Here is a 27712-nt window from a genome sequence, read left to right as displayed (position 1 = left end):
TACCGCTTCACTTACTAGCTCTGCGGAACATTCCAGAACTTCTCTCTGCTTCTAGTTCCTCATCTTTATATGAAGAATAATAATAGCAACCACCGTTGGGGTTTTAGGAGGCCGAATACAAACACCGTGTGTCCCTCCTGCTTTCAGAACTGAGATCAAAAAAGTCACGCTTCCGACTGGACCGGAGGACGGCGCTGAGGTGGAGACGCTTCTTCACGCGGCCACTGACACAGCCGGCAACCACAGACCCGGCGCGACACGCCCTCCCTGGGGGGCGGGGTGGCACGACTCAGCACTGAGCCTGCTGGAAAGCCACCAGTCAGCAGGGCCACAGACAGCGGCTCCCTCCTGCCCCTGGGGAGGGAGTCGGAGGCCGCGGGGAGCTGGCCGTGCTCCTGTGTGCTCGGCCCTCCCTGCTGGAGCACTGAGAATCCAGCCCCGTCATGAAAGTACCAGGAGGGGAAACGAGTCATCCCCCCAACAGCTTCTCAGGGGGCGGGTCGCGGAGATTAGAGAAGACTAGTGAAGTCTTCCGGGACGGACTCCGCAGAGGTCTCGTCCCAGCCTCAGCATCCGGGCGGGTCGAGGCCGGCCCACTGGGCCGGGCCGCCAGTGGAGGGAAGCTGTGGTTCAGAGACTGCATGAGGCAAGGGGGTTTCTTAACCGGGGATTTCTGTCTCCCTCTCTCCCCGTGTTCCCTATCCTCAGGAAATCCTGAGAGTTTCCTAAAGGGAAACGCTGACCGGATAGGAACTGGCATGTCTTCTAAGCAGAGGAAAAAACCCCAGGCCACGCCTCTGGTGACACAGCGCCCAGCGACTTGTGAGTCTGGCACAGAGACCCAGCTGGCTTTCTGGGCGTGAGTGGCGCCCCGGCGCTGCGGCTGCTGCTGCTCTGGGATGGGTGTTCTAGGTGAGAGGGGAAGGAGCCCCTCCCCACTCCTTATACCGAACCCAGGGAGTGGCCGGGAGGACGGGAAGGCCCTGGGGAAAGCCCTGTCCAATCACCGAACATCTACAGTCCCATTTAAGGTGGGCGCCCGCTGCCCCCTCTACCCCCCGAGAAGACCGGAAATAACTTGTGTTGACTCCAGCTCTGGGTGTGATCCACCAGCAAAGTCACACTCACCACCTGACCCGCCTCAGCCAATCTCCGGTCATCTACCTCATGGAGGGCGGTGGCTGGTTGTGGACACTCACGGGAAAAGCCCAGCGGAGCAGGAACTTGGTCTTCGAGCCTAGTGCTTCTCTTCCTCATGCTTAGTCATCTCAGGGTGTGGCATCAGGGGAACACACCTGCCCGTTTCTGTGGAAAATCCCCGCAGCCGGGATCCCGGGGAGGTTTTACCTTGGGTAACCCCTCTTCCCAAGGCCATCGCCCCTTGGCATTTCCAGCTGTGACATCTTTAGATCCTCCCACTTTCACCCCAAGGCGGAACCTACGTAGATGGAGGGGGGTCCTGAGCCCACAAGTTCAGTGTGGTTGCATAGGCCACACACAGCTTTTCCATGAAAATGGAGCCTTAAGTATATTGTTAACGTAGCAATAATGACAGCTAATATCTAGAGACCGCCCACTGAGTCCAGGTACTGTTGACTGAGCGTAAACGGATCAAGAGGCTTCAGCTAGGAGTAAGTGAAGATTTATTCAAGGGTCTTGGGGTTTGCACACTGTAAACACAACTAGGCAATACCCCAAGTGTTCCCAAGAAGAAAAAACCGAGGATTCTTACAGTAAAAAGTACATTCTTGAGAAGAATTGGTCCTGTGTTTTAGCCTCTGGGTTGGTCTGAGATAGTCATCCCATGGAGGTGACCGCTGTGGTCTGGATAATGTACGTCAGGTGATCTGCACACATGATCGTTCTTTAACCCGTTTCTTCAGAGGGTAATCAGAGGGTTATCTGGAGGTTTCCAGGCATTGATGCAGGGCTGGAAAGTTCAAAGTTTAGGTTCCCAGGCAGTTAGACCAAGAATAGAACTGTTTCCTCAGGCCTCAACCTCCTCGCTTTCAGAAACTTATTCGACTGTATTGACTCCGTTTCTTCACTCTATTTCTCAGTACGATATTAATTTTCACAAGAAGTCCTCGTGAACCACATTTTACAAGTGAGTAATGAAGGCACAGAGAAGTAATATTCCCATGGTCCTTAACTATGTACTATACCCGCAAGATTTAGGCCAGAGCAAGTAAGCTAACTTTATCTTCCACAATGTTTTCAGGGACTCAAAGAATGTTAAGATCTGGAAAAAGATTTAGGGATAAGTGAGTGCAATCCTTGGTTTTACAGCAGGGAAAAGTGACCTGGAGAGGGGTCAGGGTGTATTTGCTCAAGTCCCACAGTGAAATCGTGGATGAGCCCCTAATCGTTTTTGTTTTTGTTTTTTTGTAACTCCTGTAACATACGCCGCTCCTTCCCTCCCAGAGGAAATCACTTTCCCACATTTTTAATCATTTCTTTGCTTTTCAATTCTCGATCCCTATTATTCCCATTTTCCCCTTCCTGGTACCATTTTTAGCGAAAAAATAAGGTAAAGAAAAGAGGAGGGGAAATGAAATGGAAGAGAGGGAGTGGGCACGGGGAAACAGAGAGAAAGGAGGGCGGGACGGACGGACAAAGGGCGGGAACCATCTGCCGAGCGATTACGGAGATGCTGGCTACGCCATCGCCAGGACCCCAGCTCGGGCTTCAAGATGTCTGAAGGCGAGCAAAGCCCCTAGTGTGACACGGGGTCGGCCCCGCCTCCTGACTCTCAGCCTCAGCTTCCCCATCGGTACAACCAGAAAGTCAACATGCAACAGGTCACTCGGAAGCCGTGCGCCCGGCGCGGGGACGGCCGCCCACGCCCGTCCCCGGAGCCAGCGCTTTGCCTCAACAAACATGGCACCCGCGAGCGACGTCATCTCCCGTCGCCCGCACCGCTCCCGCCCCTCCGGGGGGCGGCGCGCCTCGATGACGTCGGCGGGGCGGCGCGCATGCGCGGCGGCGGGGCCCGGCCCGCGGCGACGGCTGCGAAGGGGCGGAGGCGGTCTCTGCCCGCAGTTGCCCAGCCGCGGCGGCCGTGGCGGGATGGTGTAGCGGGGCCTGCGGGCGGCGGCGGGGCGCGGGCGGGGGCGAGGCGGCCCGGGGCCGACGCCGCCTGACGGACTCGGGCGCCGCGGCAGCACGCTGAGGGGGCGTCGCCGCCGCCGGCCCCCGGCGCCGCCGCGGGAGGCCGCGCCCGCCATGGCGGCCCGGGCGGTGCTGGACGAGTTCACGGCGCCCGCCGAGAAGGCGGCGCTGCTGGAGCGGAGCCGCGGCCGCATCGAGGGCCTGTTCGGCGTGAGCCTGGCGGTGCTGGGCGCGCTCGGGGCCGAGGAGCCGCTGCCCGCGCGCATCTGGCTGCAGCTCCGCGGGGCGCAGGAGGCGGTGCACAGCGCCAAGGTGAGTCCGGCCGCGCCCGCCGCCGGGGTCCCCGCGCGCCCCGCCCCCCCGCCCCGGGCCCCGTGCGGGGGCGCGGCGGAGCGCGGCGCGGCCCCGCCGCCGGCGGACCTGCGTTCTCGGCTCTCGAGCCATGTGACCTTGGGCTAGCGGTTCCATCCCGGGAGCCTCAGTTTCCCCGTTGGCGAAGGGGCGCTGACGGAGGCGCCCAGCCCGGAGGGCTGTCGCGAGCACCCGGGGCGGCGACGCGTGTAACTGCGCCGAGCCCCGCGGGCGGCCGGAGCGAGCGCGCCGCGAACGCGGGCTGTTGTGGTCTCGCGGGGCCGATGGCCGGGCCCGCAGCCTCCCGTCCACCCCCGCAGCCACTCGCTCGTCCCCGGCCCCCGCTACGGGGCTTCTGACCCTTTGCGGGGTGTCAGCCTCCTCTGCGAACCTGACAAAACCGTGGAAGCGAAATACTCGAAGAATACCAGGAAGAGATAAGGATGTTTAACAATAGTGTTAAAAATAGCATCGTTCCTTGTGCAGTATTCTGTACAGCGAACATTTCTTTAATGGTTATGGCACGTCAGACGTTATGCCGAATACTTCGGAAGGATTATCTAATGCAGCCCTTAAAAACCCAGTGGGGTAGACTTTATTATCCTCCCCGCTTTAAATTAACAGCTGGAGAAACTGAAACTCTTTGAGGACGTGACTCACCTCTGTAGGGCAGCCTTTTAGACTTATACCTACTGGAGGCCTTTAGGTACTCTCCTCCCTCCCCAAGCCAAAAGTAGCAACAAAATACCCGCCCCTCCCAACCTCCCCAAATCAAACTTCTCCAGGTTTTCCCATCCAGTACGTGCGGGGGCCAGGATCCAGACCTAGAGAGTTTCCAGAACCGTTCTTGCTACCTATCTCCCAGATGATGAGCCCCCTTCCCCCATCCCCGGGAAGACAGGAGGAATCCTTTTTTGACATCCTACTTCAGACATTTCACGTGCCCGTGAAGAACCTAATGAGCTGTAGCGTCTGACTTTCTTACATTAAAAAGTCTGGCTGCTCGCTTTTAACATCTGTAGAGGAAATAGGACACTTAAAACTGTATGATTATTCTCCACAGCTTAACTTAAAACACCGTAGGTGTTGAATCAAGTTTGCTTTGTTGTTAACTTTTTAAGAACTATTTGTCTGACTTCAGACAACCGATCTAACTTCCCAGGCCCCTCCTTCACTCCTCCCCAGCTACACAATTTCTTCCCACTCCCCTGGGCTAAAACGTTTGACTCGACTAAGCCCCATTATTCCTTCCGAAAGTCTCTTCATTTGCATTCACACCTCCCTTCCTTTACCTTTGCTGCAAATTAGACCTCCTTTCTTGGCGGCTGCCCCTCCCATGCATCTTTGCCTTCCAAGCATTCCTCCCGCCTCCCTCCCTCACTCCCTCCCTCCCGGGCCCACTTGCTTCAGGCTAATCCCCTCACAGAAAGTTATTCTGCTCTGGGAGCTGCTAGGGCCTCCTGTTACTTGTCTCATTCACTCTAAACTCGTCTGATTTACAGAACTTTACTGGCCCGGCCCCCCTTACTCTCCCTGAGCTCTGCTCTAGCTGCTCCCCTAGAGTCTGACCAGCCTCGGTTTTCCTGTGCGCTCTGCCACTCCCAGTTCAGCTTTGTTCAAGACCCACCCCAAGTGTGGAAAGTGCTGCTTTTGCCCGGCAGAGAAACCCTACCTGCCTCGACAGACCCTCTCCACTCCCTTGCTCCTGCCTGTCCCCGCCACACAGTGTAGCATAAGCTAATTGGAAAAGGTGTGTCTTACAGTATCTTGGAAGTATGTGTTACCTGCCCGTTTATCTTTGTGATTTGTGTTACTCATAAGCGAACCCTCCCACTTGTAAGAAATCCCTTCTCTCCCAGACTCAGGGGTAAGAGTTGAATGCTATACTCAAGGGCTTTTTGTTCCTTCGACTTGGAGTTGTACATTCTTTTGATGGAGAAAACATCACTAATGTGATTTTAAAAAGTAAGAACAGGAAAGCAAACTTCAGTAGCTACAGTATTCTAGGTTAAGTTGTGGAGGGGGAGATTTGGAAGAAGGAAGATTGAAGAACTTTTTAAACTAGCTGGTTGAGTCTGAATAAAACAACTGCGCTGGGTCCCATCAGTTGGTTTACTTTGTTTTCCTGCTTTCAAAATGTTAATTCACTATCTTTCAGCTAACGCTAGAGTAGAGGAGAATGAGGGGTTTAGTTAGGGCTCCGTTGGCTACAGAGCAGCAAGATGGGGCTCCTTGCAGAAAGCATAATGTCCTGAGAGATTATCAAAAGGCACGAGCTCTTCGAGAGTTACCACTTTCGTCAAAGGGGACGTTTGTTGGAAGAAGGAGGCGTCGAAGAGCCGGGACGATGCCTAGGCAGAGGTGGTTGTGAGCAGAAGGTACAGGCAGTGTCTCAGTTGAAGCCTTGAGGGGTCCGAATGCGGGGCAGAGGCCATGCGCCTCACCCAGTAGGGAGTGAGGATTTGGGGAGGGGGAGAATTTGTTTGAAACTCTGTATATGGAGGCAGGAAGACCCCCCTGTGGAAAGGACATTGTTCCAAGTGAGAGCTAGACATGGGCGGGTGACGAGGTTTTCACTGCAACCTGGATATAGAAATGGGGGGCGAGGTTTTTAAGCCTGGTGGCAGAAGGGATGGTGGGGACGTGGTTCACCTGCTGGTTGGTGGGGCCGGGTAGCAGACGTGTAAAGAAAGGTAACGTGTCGAGAAGTGGGCTGTTACCTCTTGGCCCCGAGGACCCCGCAGCCTCGTGCGGAAGGCACCACACCGAGAAACCAGCAGCGCAGTACGCAGTACGCCGCGTGCAACAGGTGGTGCGTGTGCAAGGCGTTGCCGTAGTAACAGGGAAGGGAGGCTTGTGTGCCCTGCTGGCTGCCAAAGGATGCGCAAGGGCTGAGAGGGAGGAGCAAGTGCAGGTGACAGCAGCGGGGCCCTTTGTGACGGGGTTCCTGGGGGGGAGGAGAGGGAGGGCATGGCAGAGGGGTAGGAGGCCGGCCACGAGGCGCCTGGCACCCGCGGACCAGGGATTCTACCGAGCAGGCAGGCGGTGGGGAGTCACGCAAGGGCTGTGAGGCGGGGCGGAGCGGGCCCCCACCCTCAGTTTACATCTCAAGGCAGGGTTGCCCCGTGGTCCCTGGGGGTTTAATGAGATAAGTCAGGGTCCAGAGCAACGGCGACATTGGTGACATTGGTGACATTAGCACGAGGGCGAGGGCTGGAGAGAGCCATCTGGGAGAGAGAGGAACCCGGAGGAGGGCCGAGTGCGGGGCGGGGGGGGGGGGGCGCTGCAGGTGCCGGTGAGATGCCGCCTCTTCACAGTGAGCCCCGAGATGCAGGCAGTGCCTGCAGGGGGAGGCGGACAGGAGCTCAGCGGTGGGGACCGGGAAGGGTTAGCACCCTTTCTTCAGACCAAGGGGCCACAGATTCAGGGGCCGCCTGGGGCCGGGCGGGCGGACTGCGGAGGGAAGCGGCTTGGGGTAGGAAGGAACTGGGGGGGACCTAGGCGCTCGTGCCCGTGGAGAGGGCTGATGCCCGTGCTCGGCGTTAGCCGGTCACAGTGTGGGCTCGGGATGTCCCACCTCCGCAGGGACCAGGAGACGCCTGGAGTCTGCACTTCATAACGTGAAATCGGGCTGTTCACAGGTGACTAATTTGTTGTAAAATCCGTGCGGCTGTCGATTACGTCAGGAAAAGTTGTGCGTTCGTGTATTTTTAAAGCACGTGTGTTCTATGAAAAAGAAGACACGAAAGCATGCATGCATGTGAAATGCGGCGGGGACAGGCCAGCTGCGGGGCGGCCTGTGCAGGGCCCCTGCCCGAGGCGGCGGCAGGCGGGGCGAGCGAGGACGTGCCTTTTCCACTTGGAGAAGAGGGCAGTGGGGGGCCACGGCGTGCCGCGCTGTCCCCGTGAAGGCGGGAGCCAGCCCACGCGTGGGCCGAGAGGGAGGCGCGCCTGCGGACGGGCGCACGTCAGATGCAGAGGGGCTGCGGGACGCACAGCAGCGTGGCCTCCACGGGACTGCGGCCGCGGGGAGGCCAGGGAGGGTTAGGTGGTGTGAATTCATAGGACGACTTGCTCCAGAAACTCAGCAGGCACCGGGTCTCCTGCTCTGGGCTTGGGGAAGCCATTGCCCAACGACGGGGGGGACCTGAGGCTGGATTGAGCACGGCAAAAAGGGGCCCTGGGAGGTCGCCGCAGGAGCAGCTTTACCTGGGCTGGGACGGTCCGGAAACACACAAGTCTTAGCTTCTGCTTTCAGGCTCGGCCTGGAGAGGAGGCTGGCGAAGGGACGCAAGGGGCATGATGGACTGAGTAGGGGGACAGGACCTCAGACTGTGCCCCTCCTGGGCGCAGGGAAGCGTGCCGGCAGGGGCACGTGCAGTGAGTGCCGCAGGGTGCTGGGGGTGTAGCTGGCGAGGCGTTTCAGAGGTCAGGATCTCGGATGTGGAAGGATTTTGAGGGTGATTCTGAGAGCCGAGGGGGAGGGCCCGCCGTGGTCCTGCCGGAAGTGGAAGCGTTCCTTTTCCCTTCAAGAAGTCAGGCGATGGGAGGGTGCGACATCTGGAGAGAATGCCACGCTGGGGTCACCGAGGTCCTTCGCAGGGAACTGGGTGCTGAAGTTAGTCGCTGAGCCAGGAGCCTGTCCTGGAGCTGAGCAAACGAGAAGGAACTGGGCGAGGGTGGCTGCGTGCCCAGTGTCTCCGTGAGCCGCACGGTGCCGAGTTTGCTAACCACAGCTGCCCATCGGCTGCTGGCGTCTGAGGCACTGAGCAGCCGCCGTGAGGCAGAGGCACCAGTCTGGAGGACTGGTCGGTCTCCGTCACCGAAATTTTAGCCTACCTGCGAAACCGCCGCGGTCGGTGATCATCCTTTACCAAACTCTGAGTCTTTCTGCCATGTTAGTAGAGCAAGAGAGAAAGATAAAGAATGCGAATCCAGTTAAAGGAGGCCTAACACTGCCCTGACTTCAGAAGGCTAAAATGGACCCTGGTCGTTTCATTTCCTTTTCTGCAAGAAGAGCTCAGTACCTGGTTTCGTGAATGAATTCCCGAGCAGTAGATGTGTTCGTGGAGGAAGTAATTCGCAGACGCAGTCCTGCGTGGTGACATGCAGGTTTTGTTTTGATCTTACCAGAAAGGAGGTCGGTGGCCTTTTTGCATTTCCTAGAATGATATTTTTTAACTCACTCCAGTTGTGAAAATCAACTTCTTAAGAAACAGTGGTTTGTTCAGTCTTTTTTTTATGGTTAACGTTTTGGGGTTGTACCAGGATGTTGAAATATGGGGTTCTCACTGATTGTGCTGGGAGGGAGGCTCTGCTGACCACTCCCTCCTCCCACTGTGACCAGCGAGGGGTGCGGGGCTTTAATCAAATCAGGGGCAGCGTGTTCTGTGGTGGCTTTTTACTAAATTAATGTAATTGTATAGTGAGCAATCTTGTATTTCCAAACAAAATTATAAGGAGAGTGTCCTTATAGTAATTAATTAAAGAACTATTTTTAAAAAAATAAGTTATGACACATGGAGACAACAGGAAAATCTTTTTGATTAAAGAAACCGAATCACTCCTTTTAATTGTTGTCTTAAGTTCCTTTCGACGCGGAGAAGGTTTTGTTCGGTCTCGGTGCGGACAGGTTGGTCCCCTTCAGCCGGTGAGCGGGAGCTGCGTGGATGCGCGTTGAGTGTTCCGCTGAGAGTCCGCTGTGGTCATGGCGTCCCTTGATCGAAGCTCCCTGCCCACCAGGCATGCGGGACCTTTATCCATTCTTGAACCTACACGTTCAGTTCACAGTATGTTCAGTGTTAATCCTGATGTTTTAAAATTAAGATAATGGAGTTATTTGTTACAACTGTCAGTCTGAGGCAGGTGATGGATCCCTAGCCGTCGGGCGATGGACTCGGCCACAGTAACGGAAACCCCTGCGAAGTAGTTTAGTTTCCTTTCACTTAACGAGAAGTCTAGACAGCAGGCCTGGGCTGAGGAGCGGGCGCCGTGGGGCGGAGGTCTGGGCCGTCCCCTCACGGGCACAGAGCGGCTCCTGCGGTTCCAGCCACCCGTGTCTGTTTCAGAAAGGAAGGAAGCAGCAGCGACACCTTTCTAGAAAACCCCGGCAGAGTTGTCCTTGCTCCCACTGGCCAGTACCAGTGCGAGAGGGCGCTGGGCGCTGGCCAGCTGTGGCGCGGCGCCGTGCCGCCCTGGACAGAAGCAGCAGGGAGGGGGCGTGGGGCGCGGGGGCGGGGGCAGGGCTGCCGGACCATGCTGTCCGCTTTCTAAGTCAGGTCTTGGATTCCCACCATTTTTTTGTAAATAAGAAACTTTAAAATGGGCATATCTTACTTTCACTGTTTTTTAAATTAAATTGTAATTCCCAAAGATATAAAGTGAGGACAACTAAGGTCTTAAAGTTAACTAAGGGTATTGGAAATTATACTTAAACTGGCAGCTAAGCAGTGTGATAACTCTGGTATTACTCTGGTATCAGAATGTTCATCAAGTGTTATAATTCAGTATATATTTGACTACATAAATTTGTGTTTTTAATAATTGTAGATACGATGTATGAGTAATAGTACTTTATCTGACCAGTAAATTGACAACATTTAGGAAGTTCATATTCATTCCTTCATGAATATACCCATTTTTTTAAAAAAAATAACATGTATGCATTATGCTCCTCCCATGAGGGAAAGAATATCTATTTTTAAATGAGCATTAAAATGACCAAATCTGATTGATTATTCTAAGGACTTTTTTTTTTTTTTTTTTTTGACTGCATGAATTTGGGTTCTGAAATAAAAAATGCTTTTGAATCAGTGTCTGTGACTGGGTTTTTTTTTGGGGGGGGGGTCCTTAAAAAGTTAATACATTATAAGTATCAAATGTTTATTTTCTGGGAATTCTAGGAATATAGATTCATGTAAAAGTATGTTATTCCCTATAAACCAATTAAAACAGGTTTTTAAAGAAGCATCGTAATCTAAATTACTAAGGTCTCTTGAGGTGGGAATATATTTCATCCTCACAGCACGAGAGATGAATTTTTTTCTCACTTATACACACAGATGTACAGAGAGCTTTCAGCTTTGGTTCCCCGCAATGGTATCCTCAGGTCAGAAGGAATCCAAGAACACAAAACTGCTCCAGATATCACAGAGTCCTCAGACATGTTCTTGCACAAACAGAAAAAAGCGAAAACCAGATTCTCTTGTAGTCCCTCATTTAACAGAAAATAAATCCCTGTTCTCTGCAGACTAGGTTCGTGCATGCTACAGTTGAGACCGACCTGGTTGTCCATAGCCCGCGGTCCCTGAGCCAGTGTGGGAAGGGTCACGTGGCCAAGAAACGTAAAGCAAAAATGCAAAATGAGAAGGAAGAAGAACAGGGCTGTGGTACTAGTGCATTCTTTTCCTGCTCGGGACTCACTCCGGGCACCGAAATGAAACGTGCCTGGGCTCACGTGGCCAGGGAGGTGGCTTTCTTGGGCCATTAGTTTAGTAGCTCCAAGCAGTCGAGTTGACATGAACATTTCCATGGGTCCCCTAAAAATGCCAAAGTGTAAAATTTTAAAAAGTTATAAATGTTGACTTTCAGTCAGGTAACTTATGAATGAGGGAGCCAACAGCATGTACGAGGTTCAGGGAACATTTGAGGATAAGTTTTTTATCAGCACCTTGAAAAAAAATGGTGGAATAAAATCGCTTGATTAGATATAAAGTGGATGTCTTGCAGAGCAGTGAAATCATAACCTTCGGGATATCGTTTATGCTGGACTGAGATAATTGGCATCTTTGCTGGACAAAAGTCTACATTTAATGTACAGCATCACAACCCAGGCCCTAAACAGACGTGAATGGCGAGTCGGACCAAGGTTGCTGCCCAGAGAACTCGTCCCTGGGCGGCCGAAGAGCACGCTGCCTTCTCATCTCGAGGCCAGCCCTTTGCCGTACTTACAAGTACTTGGTAGATTTTCCTAACTGTATGCAGACTATTAAAGCGGAGCACACATCCTTTTGGGGTCATTTTGGCTGCTTTCCCTCGTAGAGTGCTACCCACATCGATGATACTTTGGCTGTCAGCTGGTGTTCTCCGACTTCTAATTCTGGTTCTGCTGTGTATGTGTTAGTCATCTGTTAATTGGTTCAGGGTTTCCCAGCAGTGGCTCAATCCACATTTTGGTTAGCTAACACTTCGACAAAGCAGGGGCGCCACTGGCACAGACCGCGGTCTCTACCCCTGAGGTGCCAGCAGCACCCCCTCAAGTGCGACAGCCAGGAATGTCCCTTGACATCGCCAGTCCCCCCAGGAAGAGCAGAATCACCCCTGGTTGAGAACCAGTGTTAAGTGACCGGGGCTGGTCTCCACACTGTCTAGTAAAAGTTTTGGTAAATGCTGCAATTAAAAAAAAAAAAAAAAGATACTGTTGTGTGTAGAAAACACACTGTCTACCCTCCACCCCCCCTCTCCCCCCACACACACAGGCGACCTCCCTCCCAGTTTTTGGAATGTGTTTTTGGATAAGAGTGGAAGGGAGGAAAGGTTAAATTAGGCTGCAGAAATAAACGCGCTGAAGCCCAAACCACAGAGGCCTTTGAATGGTTCCCAGGACCCGGAGCGTTGGTGCCGTGCAGCCGCAGCTCTGCAGCTTTCCGAGTGAGGGAGGCGGCGGCTCTCCGAGCTGGTACAGTTGCAGGGGGGTGGGCACAGCTGCCTTCCAGGCAGAACTTCGCTACTCTTGCAAGGGAGTGGGAACGCGTTACTGTCAGGCACAACTTTGATACTGTCGTCCGGGGGTGGAGTGTGGCAAGCCTGGCAGCAGAGGAGCGGAGAGCTGGTTGCAGGGTCCGTGAAGGATCGCACATGCAGAAGGGAAGGGCGCTCCGAGTCCGGGGGACCGTGTTTCATTGGAAGGGAACCTGGACCAAAGATGGAGCTGGGGAGCGCCGTGAGCCCTGGGGCAGACCTTTTGCAGTTGGAGGCGCGTGTCAGAATGCCCGGGGAGTGTCTGCAGCCTTACAGGGTTGGAGGCCGGAAGGGAGATTTGGAGTCATCCCCAGAGAAGTAGCGGTCGGGGTCAGGACTGGAGAGTCCGTGGAGCGAGAGGACCCGAGCACGACTGCGGGCAGCTCTGCCTTCACGGTGCCGTGGGGGAAGGCCGCCAAGGGACCGGGGGTAGTCAGGGAAATAGGAAGTAAACGACAGCTAGTGGCAGCCCAGGAGGGCGGAGGGGAAAGGATGTGTCGAGAAGTTGGTCAACAGCGTCGGCTCCGGAGAGCCGAAGTCGGGGCGGGCAGCGCGGGGCCTGCCAGTTCGCACTCGTCATCATTCCCGGTGCTCGAGGAAGAGCTCGGGTTTGGATCTCCGGGGCTCGACAGTGCAACGGGAGCCGAGGCTACTTTTCAATGAGCGTGAAGGTGGCAAGACAGATGGGAATGGGCCGTGCGAAGGCGGTGGGGCTGCGGGAGGCGCCTCCGGGCTCGGGGACCCCACGCATGCGCGTGGGCGGAGCAGCGGGCGGTGGGGGGGGGGCGGGTAAGAGGGAGCGACCCCTCGAGGCTGGGAAGGGGCCATGTGACTTAGGAAAGGAAGCAAGGAGAAGGAATTCCTGAAAGGTGGCCTTTTTAGATGAAAACAGGCGGTCGAAGGGCGTCGTGGGTTGGCCTCGGGGCTCTGACGAAACCCCGTCTTTTACCGAGGGTGGGAAGAGGGACAGAAGAACTCGGGGCTCTGAGGCAGCGGCTGGCGAAGAGTGAGGAATAAACAGGGGTGCCGGCCGCTGCGGCAGGTGTGGGCTGAGTTCAGGCGCGGTGGGGAGGACGGTGGGGGCGGACGCGGCGCGGGCCCCTGGTCCTGCTCCTGCACTTCCTTTCCTGTGGCACAGTCAGGGCACACTCCTGGGAAGGACCTGGTCGACATTGTAGAAATGAGGCTGAAGAGGAAGAAAAGGAAGATTGAGGAAAAGAAAGCAAATGCTAGAAGTTTATTGGAAAAATGGCTCATATGGTTATTGTTAAATTTATAGCAGTGTTGTTAATGTAGATGGCCAGGTAGGAACCTAGAATGGACCTATCACAGATTCACAGATTAAGGATGTTTAAAAGTTTGATTTCTCTAAGGCTTACATGGTGCTTCTAATTTCTACCTGCCCTGTAGGACTCATGTGTCACTGTCTACAAGCCGTATTAAAACCTCTTTTTCTTTCGGAGATCATGTATGCCACCATTTACGCAGGAAGCTCCTTAATATACGCATCTTTAGCGTGCTGGATGCGCAGCCAGAGCCGCGAGCTGCCGGTCTGGACGTTTCAGAACTCTCTCTGTAGCATGTTCATCCCTTGCCAGCAGTGCTCCTCGGTGGTGCGTGGTCCCCTGAGTGTCTTGTCATACTGTGCCAGGGCGTGGCCGATGCTCCCGACAGCTGCCGGGGGTGTTAGATGGACTCTCGACCCTCGTGACAGCCGACTGGGAGCTGCTGCGGCTTCTAACCTTCACGTCCTCTTCGAATTCGGTTTTGCACCTGCGCCCTCGGTTGTCGTCTGCCGTCGGGTGCCTTGCAGGTAGCGCCCTGTGCGTTTCCTTCTTCGCGTTTCAGCCAGCCGCCTCAAGCCGCACACCGAGGCGGAGGCAGGCTGACAGGCCCCGAACGTGCGCCCGCAGCGGGAGGTGGTAGCTGGCGGGCCCGGGCGCTGAGGGGCCTGCGCCCCGGTCGCACCCGCACTGCCCAGTAGCCGCGCCAAGCCTTCTGGTTTAAGCTGTGTTCTCTCTGGATTTGCGAAAAGTGAGAGTGGAGAAGAGCTGGGGTTTTCAGGGTGGACTCACGGGAATTCATTCTGCCATATGCAAGGGAAGCTATTAGATACACGCTCCCCCTTTCTTCCCTTGGAAGCCTGAGTCAAGTAAAACAATGCGATTATTGTAGGACAGGGAGACAGGTTTTGACTGACGTTCAGTGTTCAGATAGCAGATACAGCAAAATACAAATGATGCCTCTTTAGATCCGCAGAGCCTTTCCCACCAGCACAACTGGTGGCCAGACGTCTCCTAGAAGGTGATAATACTGTAAACCTCTGAACTTGAGTATAAAAATCAATCATGGCTACCTAGTAATTCTCCAGAGAAAATCATTAATGGAAAAAAAAAAAAAAAGGCACTAAGACCGATATGGCTTTTTTCCTTTTCCTTTTTCTTTTCTTTTTCTAAAGCAAGAAACAGTTTATACAATTACAGCTTATTTAAATACTACTCCCTGCAAAGCCGTACACTATATCACATTATGTTTTCTTTCTGGTATGGCTTTTAATTTTTCCTGAAATTTTTATGTGCCCTGCTTCCAGCGACTTGTGAAATTCACTCTAAACCTGTCCCTAATATCTTACAAATGTTCCGTATGTTATCTGTTCACTGAGCCTCTTGTACGGGGAGAATGCCTCTGACAGGAGTCCCCAGCCTCTGGGCCATGGACACCGCCCGTGGCCTGTTATTTCATCTTCCATATTTTTGATGGCCTTCATCTTAAAATAGTTTCTCAGAAAAGAGTCCAAGGGACTAATTTTCTGAGCCGTTAGCATATATGGAAGTGCCTTCGTTCTGCCTGACAGTTGATGTGTAATATGGATGGGGTAGAATTATGGATGGAAAATCACTTTTCTTTGGATTTTTAATACATTGCTACCCTTTTCCCGTATCACCCGGAAGTGCTGTTGAGAATTTCTGGGGCACGTGGGACAGATACAGATAGCATTGCAGAGGCTTTCACGACGGAACTTATGTCGGAGTCACAGCTTATAGAAGACAGCTTCTAGCCTGAATCCAGGTCAGTGACCTGCTGGAACAAAAGTGTCAATATTCCTTAAAGGACTCAAGTAAGACCCTAGAGTCTCTTAATATTCAAATAGGTATAATACAGAATTATCTGGCATATGAAGAACCAGGAAAATGCCAACTCTCGTGACAAAAGACAGCAAACACCAGTAACAAGATGACACAGATGTCGAATTACCTAACAAAAACGCTAGAGCCTCCATCGTAGAAATTCTCCAACAGGCAGTCAAAAGCGCTCTAAGAACTAGTAGAAAAATAGATTTAGCAAAGAAATAGAAGATGTAAAGAAGAATCAGATGGAAAAGTTTGAACTGAAAAACACAACCTAAATAAGAACTCACTGAGTGGGCTCGATTTTAAAATGGAGGTGACACAGGAAAGAGTGAATTTGAAGATAGAACAAGAGAAGTTATCTAATGTGAGCAGAGGAGTGGAGGAAAGTGCGGTGGAAAATATTGGAAGAAATAATGGCTGAAGACTTCCCGCATTTGGCAGAAGGTGTAAACAACGATTCAGGAAGCTCCGTGGACACGCAGAGTAAACCCGCAGAGCTCTGCGCCCAGGCGCGTCCACGCCGCGGTGCTGGGCACTGAAGACAGCAACTCCACGCCGGCGTCCGGAGGGAACGCGCCGGTGGAGGAGCAGCAGCCGGGATGCGAAGAGACTTCCCGTGGGAAACCACGGAAGCCGAAGGAGGGGCACTGTATGTAAGTGGGGGAAGAAGCTGTTAACGGAGAGTGCTCTGTGCGGCGAAGTTATCTTTGGAGAACGAAAGTGAAATAAAGCAAGGCAGAGCGTTCCGGCTGAAGGACCGCAGCGAAATCGCTGCCCGTGGCCTGCTCAGCATCGCCGAAGGACGTTCCTCTTACGCAAATGATGAATGCCGGGGTAAAGGTGGTCCTTAACTTCCTCCTCTCGAGCTCTGTAGGATGAATTAATGGGTGAAAGCAAAATTTATAAGATCCGATGGGACATCAGGTGGGTGTTCCGGAAGTGCAAGGTCGCTGTAGCACGGGGGGGGGGGGGGGGGAGGAGAGACCAAGAGTCAAGGAGCCTTGCTAGTGGCCTCGTTCTTAAAATCGTCCCCATGGGGTTTTAGGTTATGGAGGTGACTGCACGATGGTGCCCAGGGGTCAGTGCCGTGGGAAGAAGATTTCGATTGCTTACATCTCCCCAGAGAAGGGCGTGCGCCTCGCCAGGCAGGGCTGCAGGTAAAGCGTCAGGTGCTGGCCAGGAGGCAGAAGTGGGCGCAAGGGGGAAGGCGGGGCCCGGCTGGGGAGGCGGCTTCGGGTGGCTGGTTTGGATGATCCTGTGGGCTCTGGGGCATCGGGCTGTCCTTAGTCGTCTGTTACCTGGCCCTGGCTCGGTAACGGGCAGGGGCAATACTGGCTTTGTGAGCGATGAGGAGGTGGCGGGGCCACAGCACGGAGTCCAGCAGCCTGCCGTGAAAGGCATGCTCCAAGCAAGCTGTGCCCCAGCCCCAGGAGTGGTGGCCCGGGGAGGGCGCGTCTCTCCCCAGGCCTCACAGGCCTCCCGGGATGTCGGAATACAGGATATTGAGAATAAAAGACGTGACTAGTACAGGCGGTGGGGTGTATACATTCTCTTAAAATGGTAGACTGTTGATAAGTGGACTGTGAAAGGTAGGCAGATTGTCGTTGATAGCATGACCATTTTTTAAAGTATGTAAATAGTTAAAATGCAATAAAAACAATACTAGAAAATTCTAATGCACAAGAAGGCCGGATGGGGAAAAAAGGAGTCAAAAATAGGGAGCAAGCAGAAAACAAACAAAATCGTAGACTTAAATCCAAACTTACTAGTAATGTTATTCAAAGTAAATAGTCCACACGTACCAATGACGTGACATCTTATCAATCAAGATGATTGATAGGAGGATTAATTCACCGAGAAGACATGACGCCAGGTGTGCGTATTCCTGACAGCGGAGCGGCAAAACAGATGCAGCAGAAACGGGTAGAACCGAAAGAAGCTGGCAGGTCCGCAGTTATGGTCTGAGACTTCAACACCTTTCTCTCCAGAATTAGTAGAACCATTAGACAGAATATTAGCAAGGAAATAGAACTCAACACCGTCAACCAGCCAGATTCTAATAGATATTTATAGACCATTCTACCCACTGAGAGCAGAATATACATTCTTTTCAAGTGCACAGAGAACATAAGACATACCATCTCCCGGGCTAGAAAACAAAGGATTTAGAAGAATCAAAATCCTAGAAGTGCGTTCTCTGACCAAAAGGAATCAAATTGGAAATCAATAACAGATAAGTAACACAATCTCCAAATACTTGGAAACTGGACAACACACTTTTGAATATTGAAAATTTCAAGAGAAGTTAATTTTAAGAATACATCGAACTGAACGAAAATGAAAATACAACATCAGCGTTTGTGGAACGTGGCCACAGCGGCGCTGACAGGGAGCCTTACAGCACACTGCAGTCAAAAGGAAGTCTCGTCGCCGACCTGCGGTTCCACCTCCGGGAAGTAGAAAGATGCACAACCAAGGCCAGAGCAAGCGAAGGGAAGTCAAGAGCAGAAATCAGTGGAGCCGAAAACACAGAAACAGTGGGGAAAGTCAGTTGAAAAAATGTCGATAAAATTGACAAACCCGGTAGCCACACCGAGGAAAGAAGACAGAAATTACTAATATTCCCCAGGAGATGGGTGGTTAAAAACTGTGTGCGGTTCGTGCAGACCGTGGACTGGTGCTCAGCGGTGCCAAGGAGTGAACCGTCGGCGCGTGCAGCAGCGTGGACGGATTTTGAGAGCAGCGTGTTGCGTTTGCAAAGCCAGTCTCGGAAGCCACATACCGTATAATCGATGTAACGTCCTTGAAGTCACAGGATTGTAGCGATGAAAACAGGTTAGTGGGTGGGGTGGGGGGAGGGGGTGGTAGGTGGAAGTAGGGGAACTATGACTACGAAGAGGTAGCGCAGAGGAAATCTTTGTGGTGACGGAATAATGCTGCGTCTTGATTGAAGTGGTATTTTGATGAATCCGCGCATGTGCTCACGGGGCGAACGAGCCGCATCCACCGTGGCCAGTGGCGCCTCCGGCCTCGCCGCGGTGCTGTAGTCACGGGAGACGTCGTGGCCGGCGGGAACGCCGAAGGGCACCCAGACCCGTGCGTGCTGTCTTCGCAGCTTCCCGTGCACCTGTGATTGCTTCAGAATAAAATGTTAAAAACTTCCACCACAGCTGTATGCAGCAGAAGTTCAAACGGCCGGTTTCGGAAGGTCCGTCTGGAGGTTTTCAGGGATGCTGACGGCAGTATTTAACACTCCGCTTGTATATCCAGCGTAAAGGGGTGATGGGGTACTGTGCTTTGTGCTTAATGCAGCTACCGTGTTACAAAACGGCAAACTGCTCGATGAAAAAGCAGGGCTCCTGTTCAGCGCCCGTCGCTGCGTTCTTTACCTCAAGTCCGCAGACAGTCCGGGTTTATCATGCAGAGGGGCATAAGGAGGCAAAGAAGGCCTGTGTGTAGGTCGAGCTTTCCCTCCGTGACGTCGTCCTCGGGTTGTTGGTGTCCTGTCTGCCCGGAGGGATGTCGTGGTTCTAAACGTGCGAACAAGGACGGCGTGCACGTGTGTATAACTTACTAGCTGAGGATGTTCGGCCGGTAGAATAGCGAGTGTGCGCAGCGCGTGCAGGTTTGCAGAGCCTCGTCGTGTGTGAGTGGTGCCGCACAGTCCCGCTTTTAGATAGCGTCGTTTTGGTAGCATCGATCTAACCCACAGATCGGGTATCAGGCCTGTCTCTTACAAATGTCTGTCCAGAACCTTTTCGCCGATTTAAGTAACAGCGTTCTTTATTAAGTGTTTGCTGTGTGCAAGACACCGTCGTCAGAACTTTACACCATCATCTCGTTGAATTCCCTCAGATACTGAAGATGACACTGTCCTCATGTCTTTCTTGCAGTTGAAGAAACGAGCTAGAGGGGACAGGTAACTCGAGCAGGTCACCAGCTGTATGTCTGGAATTCGAGCCTGGGAACTGACTCCATGTCACGTGAACAGACTATGTCCCACTGCTGATTGTGTGTGTGCACACGTGTTTGTTTGGTTCACACTTCTGTCTCCCATAGCAACCTAATTGCTAAAGAACCCAGTTCCCTTTCTGAATTCATTCAGTGGAAACCCCAGCGCGGTATTCGAGAAAGGCAGTACTTACTGTCCAGAATTCTTGGTTCTTTACATGTAGGTCCACATTGAACCAGTCTGGTCTTTCTTAGAAAACAGATGTCAAATTATATAGGGTACCCATTGTTCCAGCCAGCTGGAAAATACTTTTCGTTAAATTAACCTCAGTGGTTTTTTTGTTTTTGTTTTTTGTTTTTGTCTTCAAGAAATCAATTGTTGTATCTGGAAACAAGGGGCAGTAGTAGTGAAGCAAAGGTCAGGGTTCTGGAGTACATTGTTAGACGTGATTGTCTCATCTCTTAATTATGTCACAGTAGTAATAAGTGACTGGCAGCAAGCAGAGATGTTCGCTTTTTAAAGATGTAAATAAATCCAGTCTCGTGATTCTCTCCCGCAAAGCCGGGCAAACCCCTGCGATCACGTTGTAAGGTGCACTACCGAAAGCCGTAAATGCCTGCCTTGTAGACTTAGATGCTACGTTTTCAGTTCCTCTAAAAACAGTTAAGCAACTTTATATCTGTTACTTTAAATCCTGGCCTTTTTTCCAAAGCTATTAGCATGCTTTTGATTTTCACCCATCCCGACACGTGTAATTAATGTGTAACACGATACGTGTGTTGTAAAGAGCTTTCGTAGACTGATCTAGTTTCCTGTCTCCTCCCTACAGGAATATATTAAAGGAATCTGTGAACCTGAACTAGAGGAAAGGGAATGCTACCCCAAGGCCATGCACTGCATCTTCGTAGGGGCGCAGAGCCTGTTTCTGAAGAGCTTGATTCAGGACACGTCTGCGGACCTCTGCGTGCTGGACACCGGGCTGCTGGGCATCCGGGGGAGTGCGGAGGCCGTGGTCATGGCCAGGAGTCACATTCAGCAGTTTGTGAAGCTCTTCGAGAATAACGAGAACCTGCCCAACAGTCAGAAAGAATCAGAGGTGAAAAGGGAATTTAAACAGTTTGTGGAAGCCCGTGCAGACAATTATACAATGGACTTGTTGATTTTGCCCACTTCCTTGAAAAAAGAACTTTTGACACTCACCCAAGGTGAGGAGAATCCGTTTGATACAGGAGATGATGTGATTGAAGTCGGAGATTCTAAACAAACAGAGTTTACACAGGGTGCTGCCACAGGGCAGAGGATTTCCAGAGATGAGATCGTTTTGCAGGAAGATGGAAGAAATAAAGCTGGGACCCCTGTTTCTGAGCTTACGAAACAGATGGACACAGTCTTTTCAAGTTCACAGGATGTACTCTTTGTTCCAATAAACGGCCTCACCCCAGATGAAGAGGCGCTTTGCAAAGGCAGAGTTTGTCATAAACGGAGATTTTCCGATTCCGAGGAGAGGCATACCAAGAAACAGTTTTCCTTGGAAAATGTTCAGGAGGGGGAGCTTTTCCACGATGGAAAGACGTCGGCGGGGGGTGCAGTCATCGACCTGTCGGGTTCTGCTCCTGATCCTGAAAATTTAAGTCCAGATGTAAAAGACACTACCGAGGAAATGGAATACAACATCCTCGTAAACTTTTTTAAAACCATGGGCTATTCGCAGGAAATTGTCGAGAAGGTCATAAGGGAGTATGGGCCGTCTACCGAACCATTACTGCTTTTAGAGGAAATCGAGAAAGAAAACAAAAGGTTCCAAGAAGACAGAGAATTTTCACCTGGTAATGTGTATCCGGAGACCAGCAAAACCAAAAATAAGGGCGTGTGCAGCAGCATAAACGAGCTTACAGTGGATTCCACTCCAAAGAAAACACGAACTCACACACAGCAAAATATGGTAGCAAAGTGTCCTCAGCTACCATTCAAAGGAGAATCCAAACCATGTACCTCAAATTGCAAGATGAATTCTTTCAGAACAGGGCCAGCGGAACAGAAGCAAGACATCCGGGCCTCAGAGCAGACCCACGGCGGTAAAACAGACGTGGAAACCGACGGCCTCGCACCCTCCGTTGGCCCGTCAAGTCCCAAAGAAGTCGTCGGTTTTGTTTCAAGAGGAGCTTCAGGTCACCAGCCCAGAATTCCAGTTTTTCCCGAAAATGGTTTGCAGCAGCAAGGAGAACCCTTGCTTCCAAATAACATGAAGTCCGTCTGCGAAAACCGTCCGGGCAGCGGGGGCTCTGCCCAGGCGAAGCCGAACTGCCCGCCCCTTGCCCAGACGCCGGTGCCGCCGCCGCACCTCTTCCCCTCGGTTGCTGAGGCAAGGGGGGCGGGACCTTCTGATCCCATCGATTCCTCGGTGACGGGGGTTCAGCGGTTTCGCGATACTCTGAAAGTGCCCTACAAGCTGGAGCTGAAAAACGAGCCCGGGAGAACGGACCTGAAGCACATCGTCATAGACGGGAGCAACGTCGCAATCACGTAAGTCCCCTCTGCAGACGCTGCCGCAGTTCCGAGGGGGCCCTGAGCGGTGGCCCCGGCCGCCGAGCCTTCACGGGCCTTCACGGGGACCAGCCCCTGCGTCGAGTTGATCTCTGGCCTCGCCTGAGGGGGAGGGGGCACGGCTGGCTGGAAAAGCTTTGTTATTCTGTCTTCTAGATTGTAAGCTTTGCCTCACCTCTCCGAACCTGTGCTGCCAAGAGCAAGAGATGGTAGAAAGTTCATCTTTTCACACCACTTCGTGCAGTGCTAAGCGATGTGCAGACTTTAAATCATTAGGTTCTCAATTCAAGGTTCCGAGAACAAAGATAGAACTTAAGGTGAAGAAGGGATTTTTCTGTCGATGCTACAAAGTGCCAGGTGTCTGGCCAAGAGTGCGCAGTGATGACGGGCGTGGTGACGGGCGTAGTGTGCTTCTGTGTACTTTTGTTGACGGGACGACAGTTTCGTTCCTAAGGGACTTCGTCAGTTTAAGCTGCTTTTTCTTTCTTTCTCTTTTTCTTTTTCTTTTCTTTTTTTCAAGTTTAAGCTTCTTTATGAGCTTCGGCTCGTACCAAAAGTTTGCATTCATGTTTTTAGTAAAAGCAGTGCAGTGATCATTTCTGTTTGACTTGTCTTAGAACCCGTGTTAGGATTCTGGTCGTCTATCTCAGTACGACACTGCGTTTCTTCTCTGAGGGCGGCCCAGTGCGGAGGCGGGGCCAGCTCTTTGGCCCGGGGCAGGCTCCTGCCTGCTCAGGTCTCTCGCTGCAGTCCGCAGTCCCTTGCTTTTCGCCCTGTCCTAAAGCCCGTCTTTGTCATACCAGTTCAACCACTGCCAGGTCAAGTCTCCCTCCGGTTTTCAAAATCAGTCACTCCACTGACTTTGAGGAAGACCTGTGATTCAAGAAATGGGGCGCCCAAATGCGGAATGCAGGAGAGCAGTCGGAATGTTTTTCTGAATTGGTAAATGTTGATGTGACCTCTTTCCTAGGAGTTCTAAAAGATCAGTCGATGCCTTCATTTTATACTCGCCGAGATTGAAAAATAAGGATTATTACTGAAATGCGTGTTTACATAGTTATTTTAAATACACAAGGAGAGAAGAGAACATAATCCCGTAGGCCGTGCGCTCGGGATCACTGTGCTGTGCCCGTCAGCCAGCTTCGGCCTCCAGCAACTCAGGGCTGTCTGTAGCCCACCTGCTCACTGCCTGTCGCCTGTGTGATTTTAAAGGAAATCTCAGATCATGGCATTTCATCTAAATATTTTAGTATCTTTTTTAAAGTAAAGAACTCTTGATTTTTGTTTTCTGAGTGAATCACTGGTGCTGTGCTTTGCTGTCAAAAAGGAAGGAAAGAAAATGCCAGCATCACGTTAAAGTTTGCAGAGGGACAGTGAAAGTATGTACTATCCTTGTCCTCATTCCGGGTAATACTGTTCATTGTCGTTTCACCTTGTTTTCTGACAGTTCGCCGGGGGACCCCGCAGAGGGCAGCCAGCACTGGCGTAAGCAGTGTGAGCGCAGGGGCGGCCGCCCGCAGTCCGGCCCGGTGGCCCTCAGGCCACACGGCCATGTCATTTAGGTCTCGGGTGCGAGTAGTAGTAATCCTGTTGCATTTTTCTGTTTGTGGAAAGAGTTCCCGCATTGGTGTTCAAAGGATAGATACAAATTAACAGAGAGTGAGCGGCTGAGTGGCGGTAAGGATGCTTTTTTAAGAAGCCTCCGCCTTCCGGAGTAGTAGCCAGTGTGCTGCTCAGAGGGCTCACTGGTGGCATTAGAGTGGTCTGTCTGTCCGGGACAGGATGCTTTGCGTAACTGGTCCCTCCCAGTGTGGACACGGTCATTGTGACAGCCCCAGACACTCCCACATGTTTCCTCACACCCGTGGGTGCAGTACCATCTTTTGAAAACCTCTGAATCAGGGCACTAAGGGAAACCACAAGCTGACTTACATTAATTCTTTAAAAAACTGTTCATTTGGAGAGGGTTTCAGTTTTCTTTGAATTCACAGATGTCTCCATTAAAAACAACACTTTTGCAAGACAGACTTATACTTAATTTGATGTAGAGTGATTTGGAAATATCAGTAATTAAAATTAACGTTCATCCCGGGGAGAAACTGCTCAGTGGGTACCGGGTTTTCTTCCAGAGCGATGGAAGTGTTGTAGAACAAGCTAGAAGAGGCGGCTGTCCGGCATGGCTCACGTGCTGGACGCCACGGTGTCATTCATTCCAAAGGGATAGTTTTATGTCATGTGAATTTCATCTCAAAAACTTTTTTTTTTTTAAGTCAAAAAGAAAATAACTCTTATTCTAAATTAGTATAGAATGTAAATTGCAGACTGTAAATTCTGTGAAGAGTGTGATTCGCGTCTATTCTGTTCTGAGTAACCCTGCAGTCCCCGTGCCTGGCACATAGTAGGCACTCAGTGGCACTTTGTTAAGTGGATGAATTAAAATAAAGCTTAGGATGTCACATAGTAGGGCTTTTGTTTCATGACTTCTCACAGCTTGTTGATAGCTTGCAATTCCAGTTTCTGTTCCAGTGATCAATTTGGGTTAAATTTTAACTGAAGCCGTGTAGTTTAATTCAATAAATACTTGGAAACTTGGAATCTTAAAGCTGAAACACCTGTTATGTGTCAGATGCTGTACTTCATCTTTTAAAAATACACTTCACATTAGTTTTGCAAGGTAAATTTTTTTTTTTTTTTTGCAATTTACATAATTTGAAATGGCTTAAAAATCTTGGCAAGGATTACACAGAAGCGAGACCTGGGCCTGGACTGTCTCTTTCCAGAGCCACCGCGAGCCTTGCCTCTTCCCGCAGAAGGCGGGCGGGGGACGGTCTGGCCTCGCCGCCTCAGCTCCGCCATGCAGAGCACCCTCATTCCACCTGGCTAGTTGGGGAAGATGTGAAAAGGGAAATGTGAGTCCTTCAGCCAGAAGACCTGTTGGTGTGAACCCCACCCTAACGCAGCTCAGGCCCACCCTGCCCCGGGTTTCCGAGAAGCTTGTCGATTTGCCCGTCCGATGGAGTCCGCCGTTCACACACACCGTGAGAAATTCCAGAATGCCCTGCCGAGCGCTGCCGATCACACACACCTCTGGTTTTTCCCCTTTGTCACCGTGAATGAGTCAGATGATGAGTGAATGGAAATTGCGGTGTGTGGCTAGACAGACATCGCAGTGCGGCCAGATACCACTGGGCTCCGTCAGCCTGAAACTCGGCGTGCGAGCACCTGACTTACCTGGTAGACGATTTTCCATGTAGTTGAGGTTTGCCCCTTCGCTGGCCAGAACTGCACATTTCAACCATTTTTCATGCTGGTTTTTCTATGTCAGGGTTCTCTGGCTATTTTTATTAAGTGGGAGCTCTAGAAAGAAACCCCTCTTTCCCAGGTAACTCAGGAAGGTTTTCCCCTCTTGCCCACACTGCCCTGCCTGGTTCTCTGGCCACTGTCGGTTTTTATCTGCTGTCTCTGCTTGGAACACGCTTCCTTCTGGTTGACTGCTTACTATAACGTGGGGGACAACCAGCTGACATGTACCTCGTTTCCACCCATGTGAAAGCAGGAGCTTTGGTCTCCCTTGGGAGCCTGCACACCCAGCCTTTGGGGCCTCATGGCCGTGCATTCTGTGCGTGGAGATGCGCGCTCCTGGGCATCGGCCTTCACAGAAGGCAGAGGAGTGTCCCTGTGCGTACCCTTTGTCTCTTCATCAGAATCCACGGGTTCTGGGTTTACCTGTCAACAGGCTACGCTGGTTGGTTGGCAGAGAGAGGTTGGGGGACAGGTGACCAGTGCGTTTCTGTCCGGTCAGGACGCATGAGTGAAGTAGGAAGGTCAGGGGCCCTCTGGTCTTTTGAGGACAGTAATTTAGCTCCACTTGATTTTTTTGGTTTTTCCCCTGCAGTTTTATTTCCTAGGTAAATCCATGTGTTCTCCCTCAGGTCTTGAAACTGCTTTTTTTAATTCCCAAAACAGCTCTAGAGAGATTTTTGGGCATCAAAACTGATTTGATCTTATCACGGAGGATGGCATTCTGGACATCGGCTTGGAGCTGGGTAGTGCCTCTCGGAGCTCACTTCTTAGCCTCTGAGCTTGAGAGGGGTCTGGGGCAGCGGAGTTGCATCGACTTGCCTGACCCTCCTCTTGCCTCAGTCGCCCAGTGAAGTGAAAGCGGGCACCCCACCCCCAGTGGCCCCAGGGTCACGTAGGGGAAAGGGGTAGAGTTAGTCCTCGTTCACGTGTGGTGGGCAAGCTGAAGAGGTCTTCACAAACTGGAGTGCGTGTCTCTCAACGGCTGTTCTTTCCAGGACTTAGGTGTATCCTTTGCTTTTTCTAAGAACGTAAGTTGTGTTTTCTTTGGGCTGTGGTCAGCATGAGCTCTAGGACTGTCCTGGCTGTTGAGCAATTTGAATGGTTTATTCTTTTTTTTTTTTTAAGATGTGTTGTCTTTTTATTAATTTATTTATCTATCTATATTTATTTATTTATTTGGCAAGGCAACCTTTGGGTGACCTCACAGATTGCAAGGGCCTTGTCAGTTTACACTCCTTTATTTTTTACGCCTACGGCACTCGGTCTTCCTAGGCGGTCTCCCATCCAAGAACTGACCAGGCCCGACCCTGCTTAGCTTCTGAGATCAGACAGGATCGGGCTTGTTCAGGGTGTCAGGGCCATAGACTAGAATGATTTATTCTTTTTAAAGATTAAAAAAGGACCCCCCTCTTTACAAAAACTACCCCCAGCCTTTTTTCCACTAACAAATGTCATATTGCTACATTCTTGCCATATTTCGGATGCTTTTAAATAAATAAACCAGGGCTAAATTATTTTGTCAAGAATGGGCTTGTTTACTTTCCTCCGTGCTCTGGAGTGTGCCTCTTACCTGTGCTTTCCTGGGGACAGAGAGGGCGTTGGCCTCTAACGGGAGTGTCCGAGTCGCTCCTGTTGGCTGCGTCTCCAGCCCCTTCCTGCTTCGTGAGAACATAGGTTTCCTGGGGACAGTGCCGGTGTGGGGTCCTCGGAAGGGCACTGGCCCGGGAGGGAGGCAGCCGAGGCTTGTGCCAGCTCTTCCACCCTCCGGCAGTGCGACCTGGCCGCGTCCTGAGTCCTGCGGTGCGGGAGGGGAAGAGGGGCTGGGCTCGCTTGTCCCACAGGATTGAGGAAGGAGCAGGGAAGGTACGAGATTGCGCACGGAGAAAGCAGTGAGGAAAGCTCAGTGTGCTGAAGAGTAAGACCGAGAAGGCAAGACCACCTGGCCACAACCCAGCGTGACGACCCATGGCGGCGGCCAGACCCCTTCTGACTCACTGGGGGCAGAGGGGCCCTTGGAGCCAGACGTTGGCTGGTTTGGGGGGACAGTGCCGTTGCGGGCCGCGAGCAGGTCAGGGGTCCTGCGGCCACATTTCAGGCTCCGTGTGACTGGGGTTCACGGCTGGGCTGGGATGAGGAGGGGCTGCAGCTGACTTGGGGCGCGTCGTGCCTGAGGTGGCAGGACTGTCGAGAGAAGCAAGGACGCGCCCACCACGCGGCCTTGTCACGGAGAGAAGGCGGGGCCGCGGGCGCAGAGTGTGCGGTGGGCGGCCCGGAGGCCGTCCTGGAAGCGGCAGGGGCGGGCGGCGCTCGCCTCACCAGCCGCAGCCTCGCAGCGTGGGGTTTTGGCTTTTTTCCCTTCCTAATTCTCATGGGGAGGCGAACACATTACCGCTTGCAAAGCTTCAAACTTAAAAAACGCTTTTTGAACCCCCACTTTTACTTAACTACTAGAGAATAAAATTTTAATATTTTTTCTCACTTCTTTTGAAATTTGTAAACGAGATTTTTGGGTGGGGGGCAGTTTTTAATCTTCTTTACCAGGGGTTGTAAACCGTGGGCCAACACAGCCAGGCGCTCACTG

The 27712-nt window shown here is 52.0% G+C and overlaps 1 protein-coding gene and 1 pseudogene across 2 annotated transcripts in view; one reads left to right on the top strand and one right to left on the bottom strand.

The window, feature by feature from the left end:
• Positions 1–3016: 3016 nt before the first annotated feature.
• The window catches only part of N4BP1 (NEDD4 binding protein 1), a 34847-nt gene continuing 10151 nt past the window's right edge, over positions 3017–27712 (top strand). Inside the window, exons 1-2 of one of the 2 annotated variants that reach the window (XM_036231240.1) lie at positions 3017–3423; positions 20114–21807. In XM_036231240.1, coding sequence (XP_036087133.1) covers positions 3226–3423; positions 20114–21807 — 1892 coding nt within the window. In that variant the 5' untranslated portion in view covers positions 3017–3225. The remainder of the gene's footprint in view (positions 3424–20113; positions 21808–27712) is intronic. The other variant, XM_036231241.1, reaches the window with a different exon arrangement.
• Positions 26379–26497, bottom strand: LOC118611874 (annotated as a pseudogene).

This window comes from Rousettus aegyptiacus, unplaced genomic scaffold, assembly GCF_014176215.1.
Source record: "Rousettus aegyptiacus isolate mRouAeg1 unplaced genomic scaffold, mRouAeg1.p scaffold_m13_p_14, whole genome shotgun sequence".
In the NCBI taxonomy this organism is placed as follows: domain Eukaryota; kingdom Metazoa; phylum Chordata; class Mammalia; order Chiroptera; family Pteropodidae; genus Rousettus; species Rousettus aegyptiacus.
This window is presented reverse-complemented; position numbering and strand designations above follow the sequence as displayed.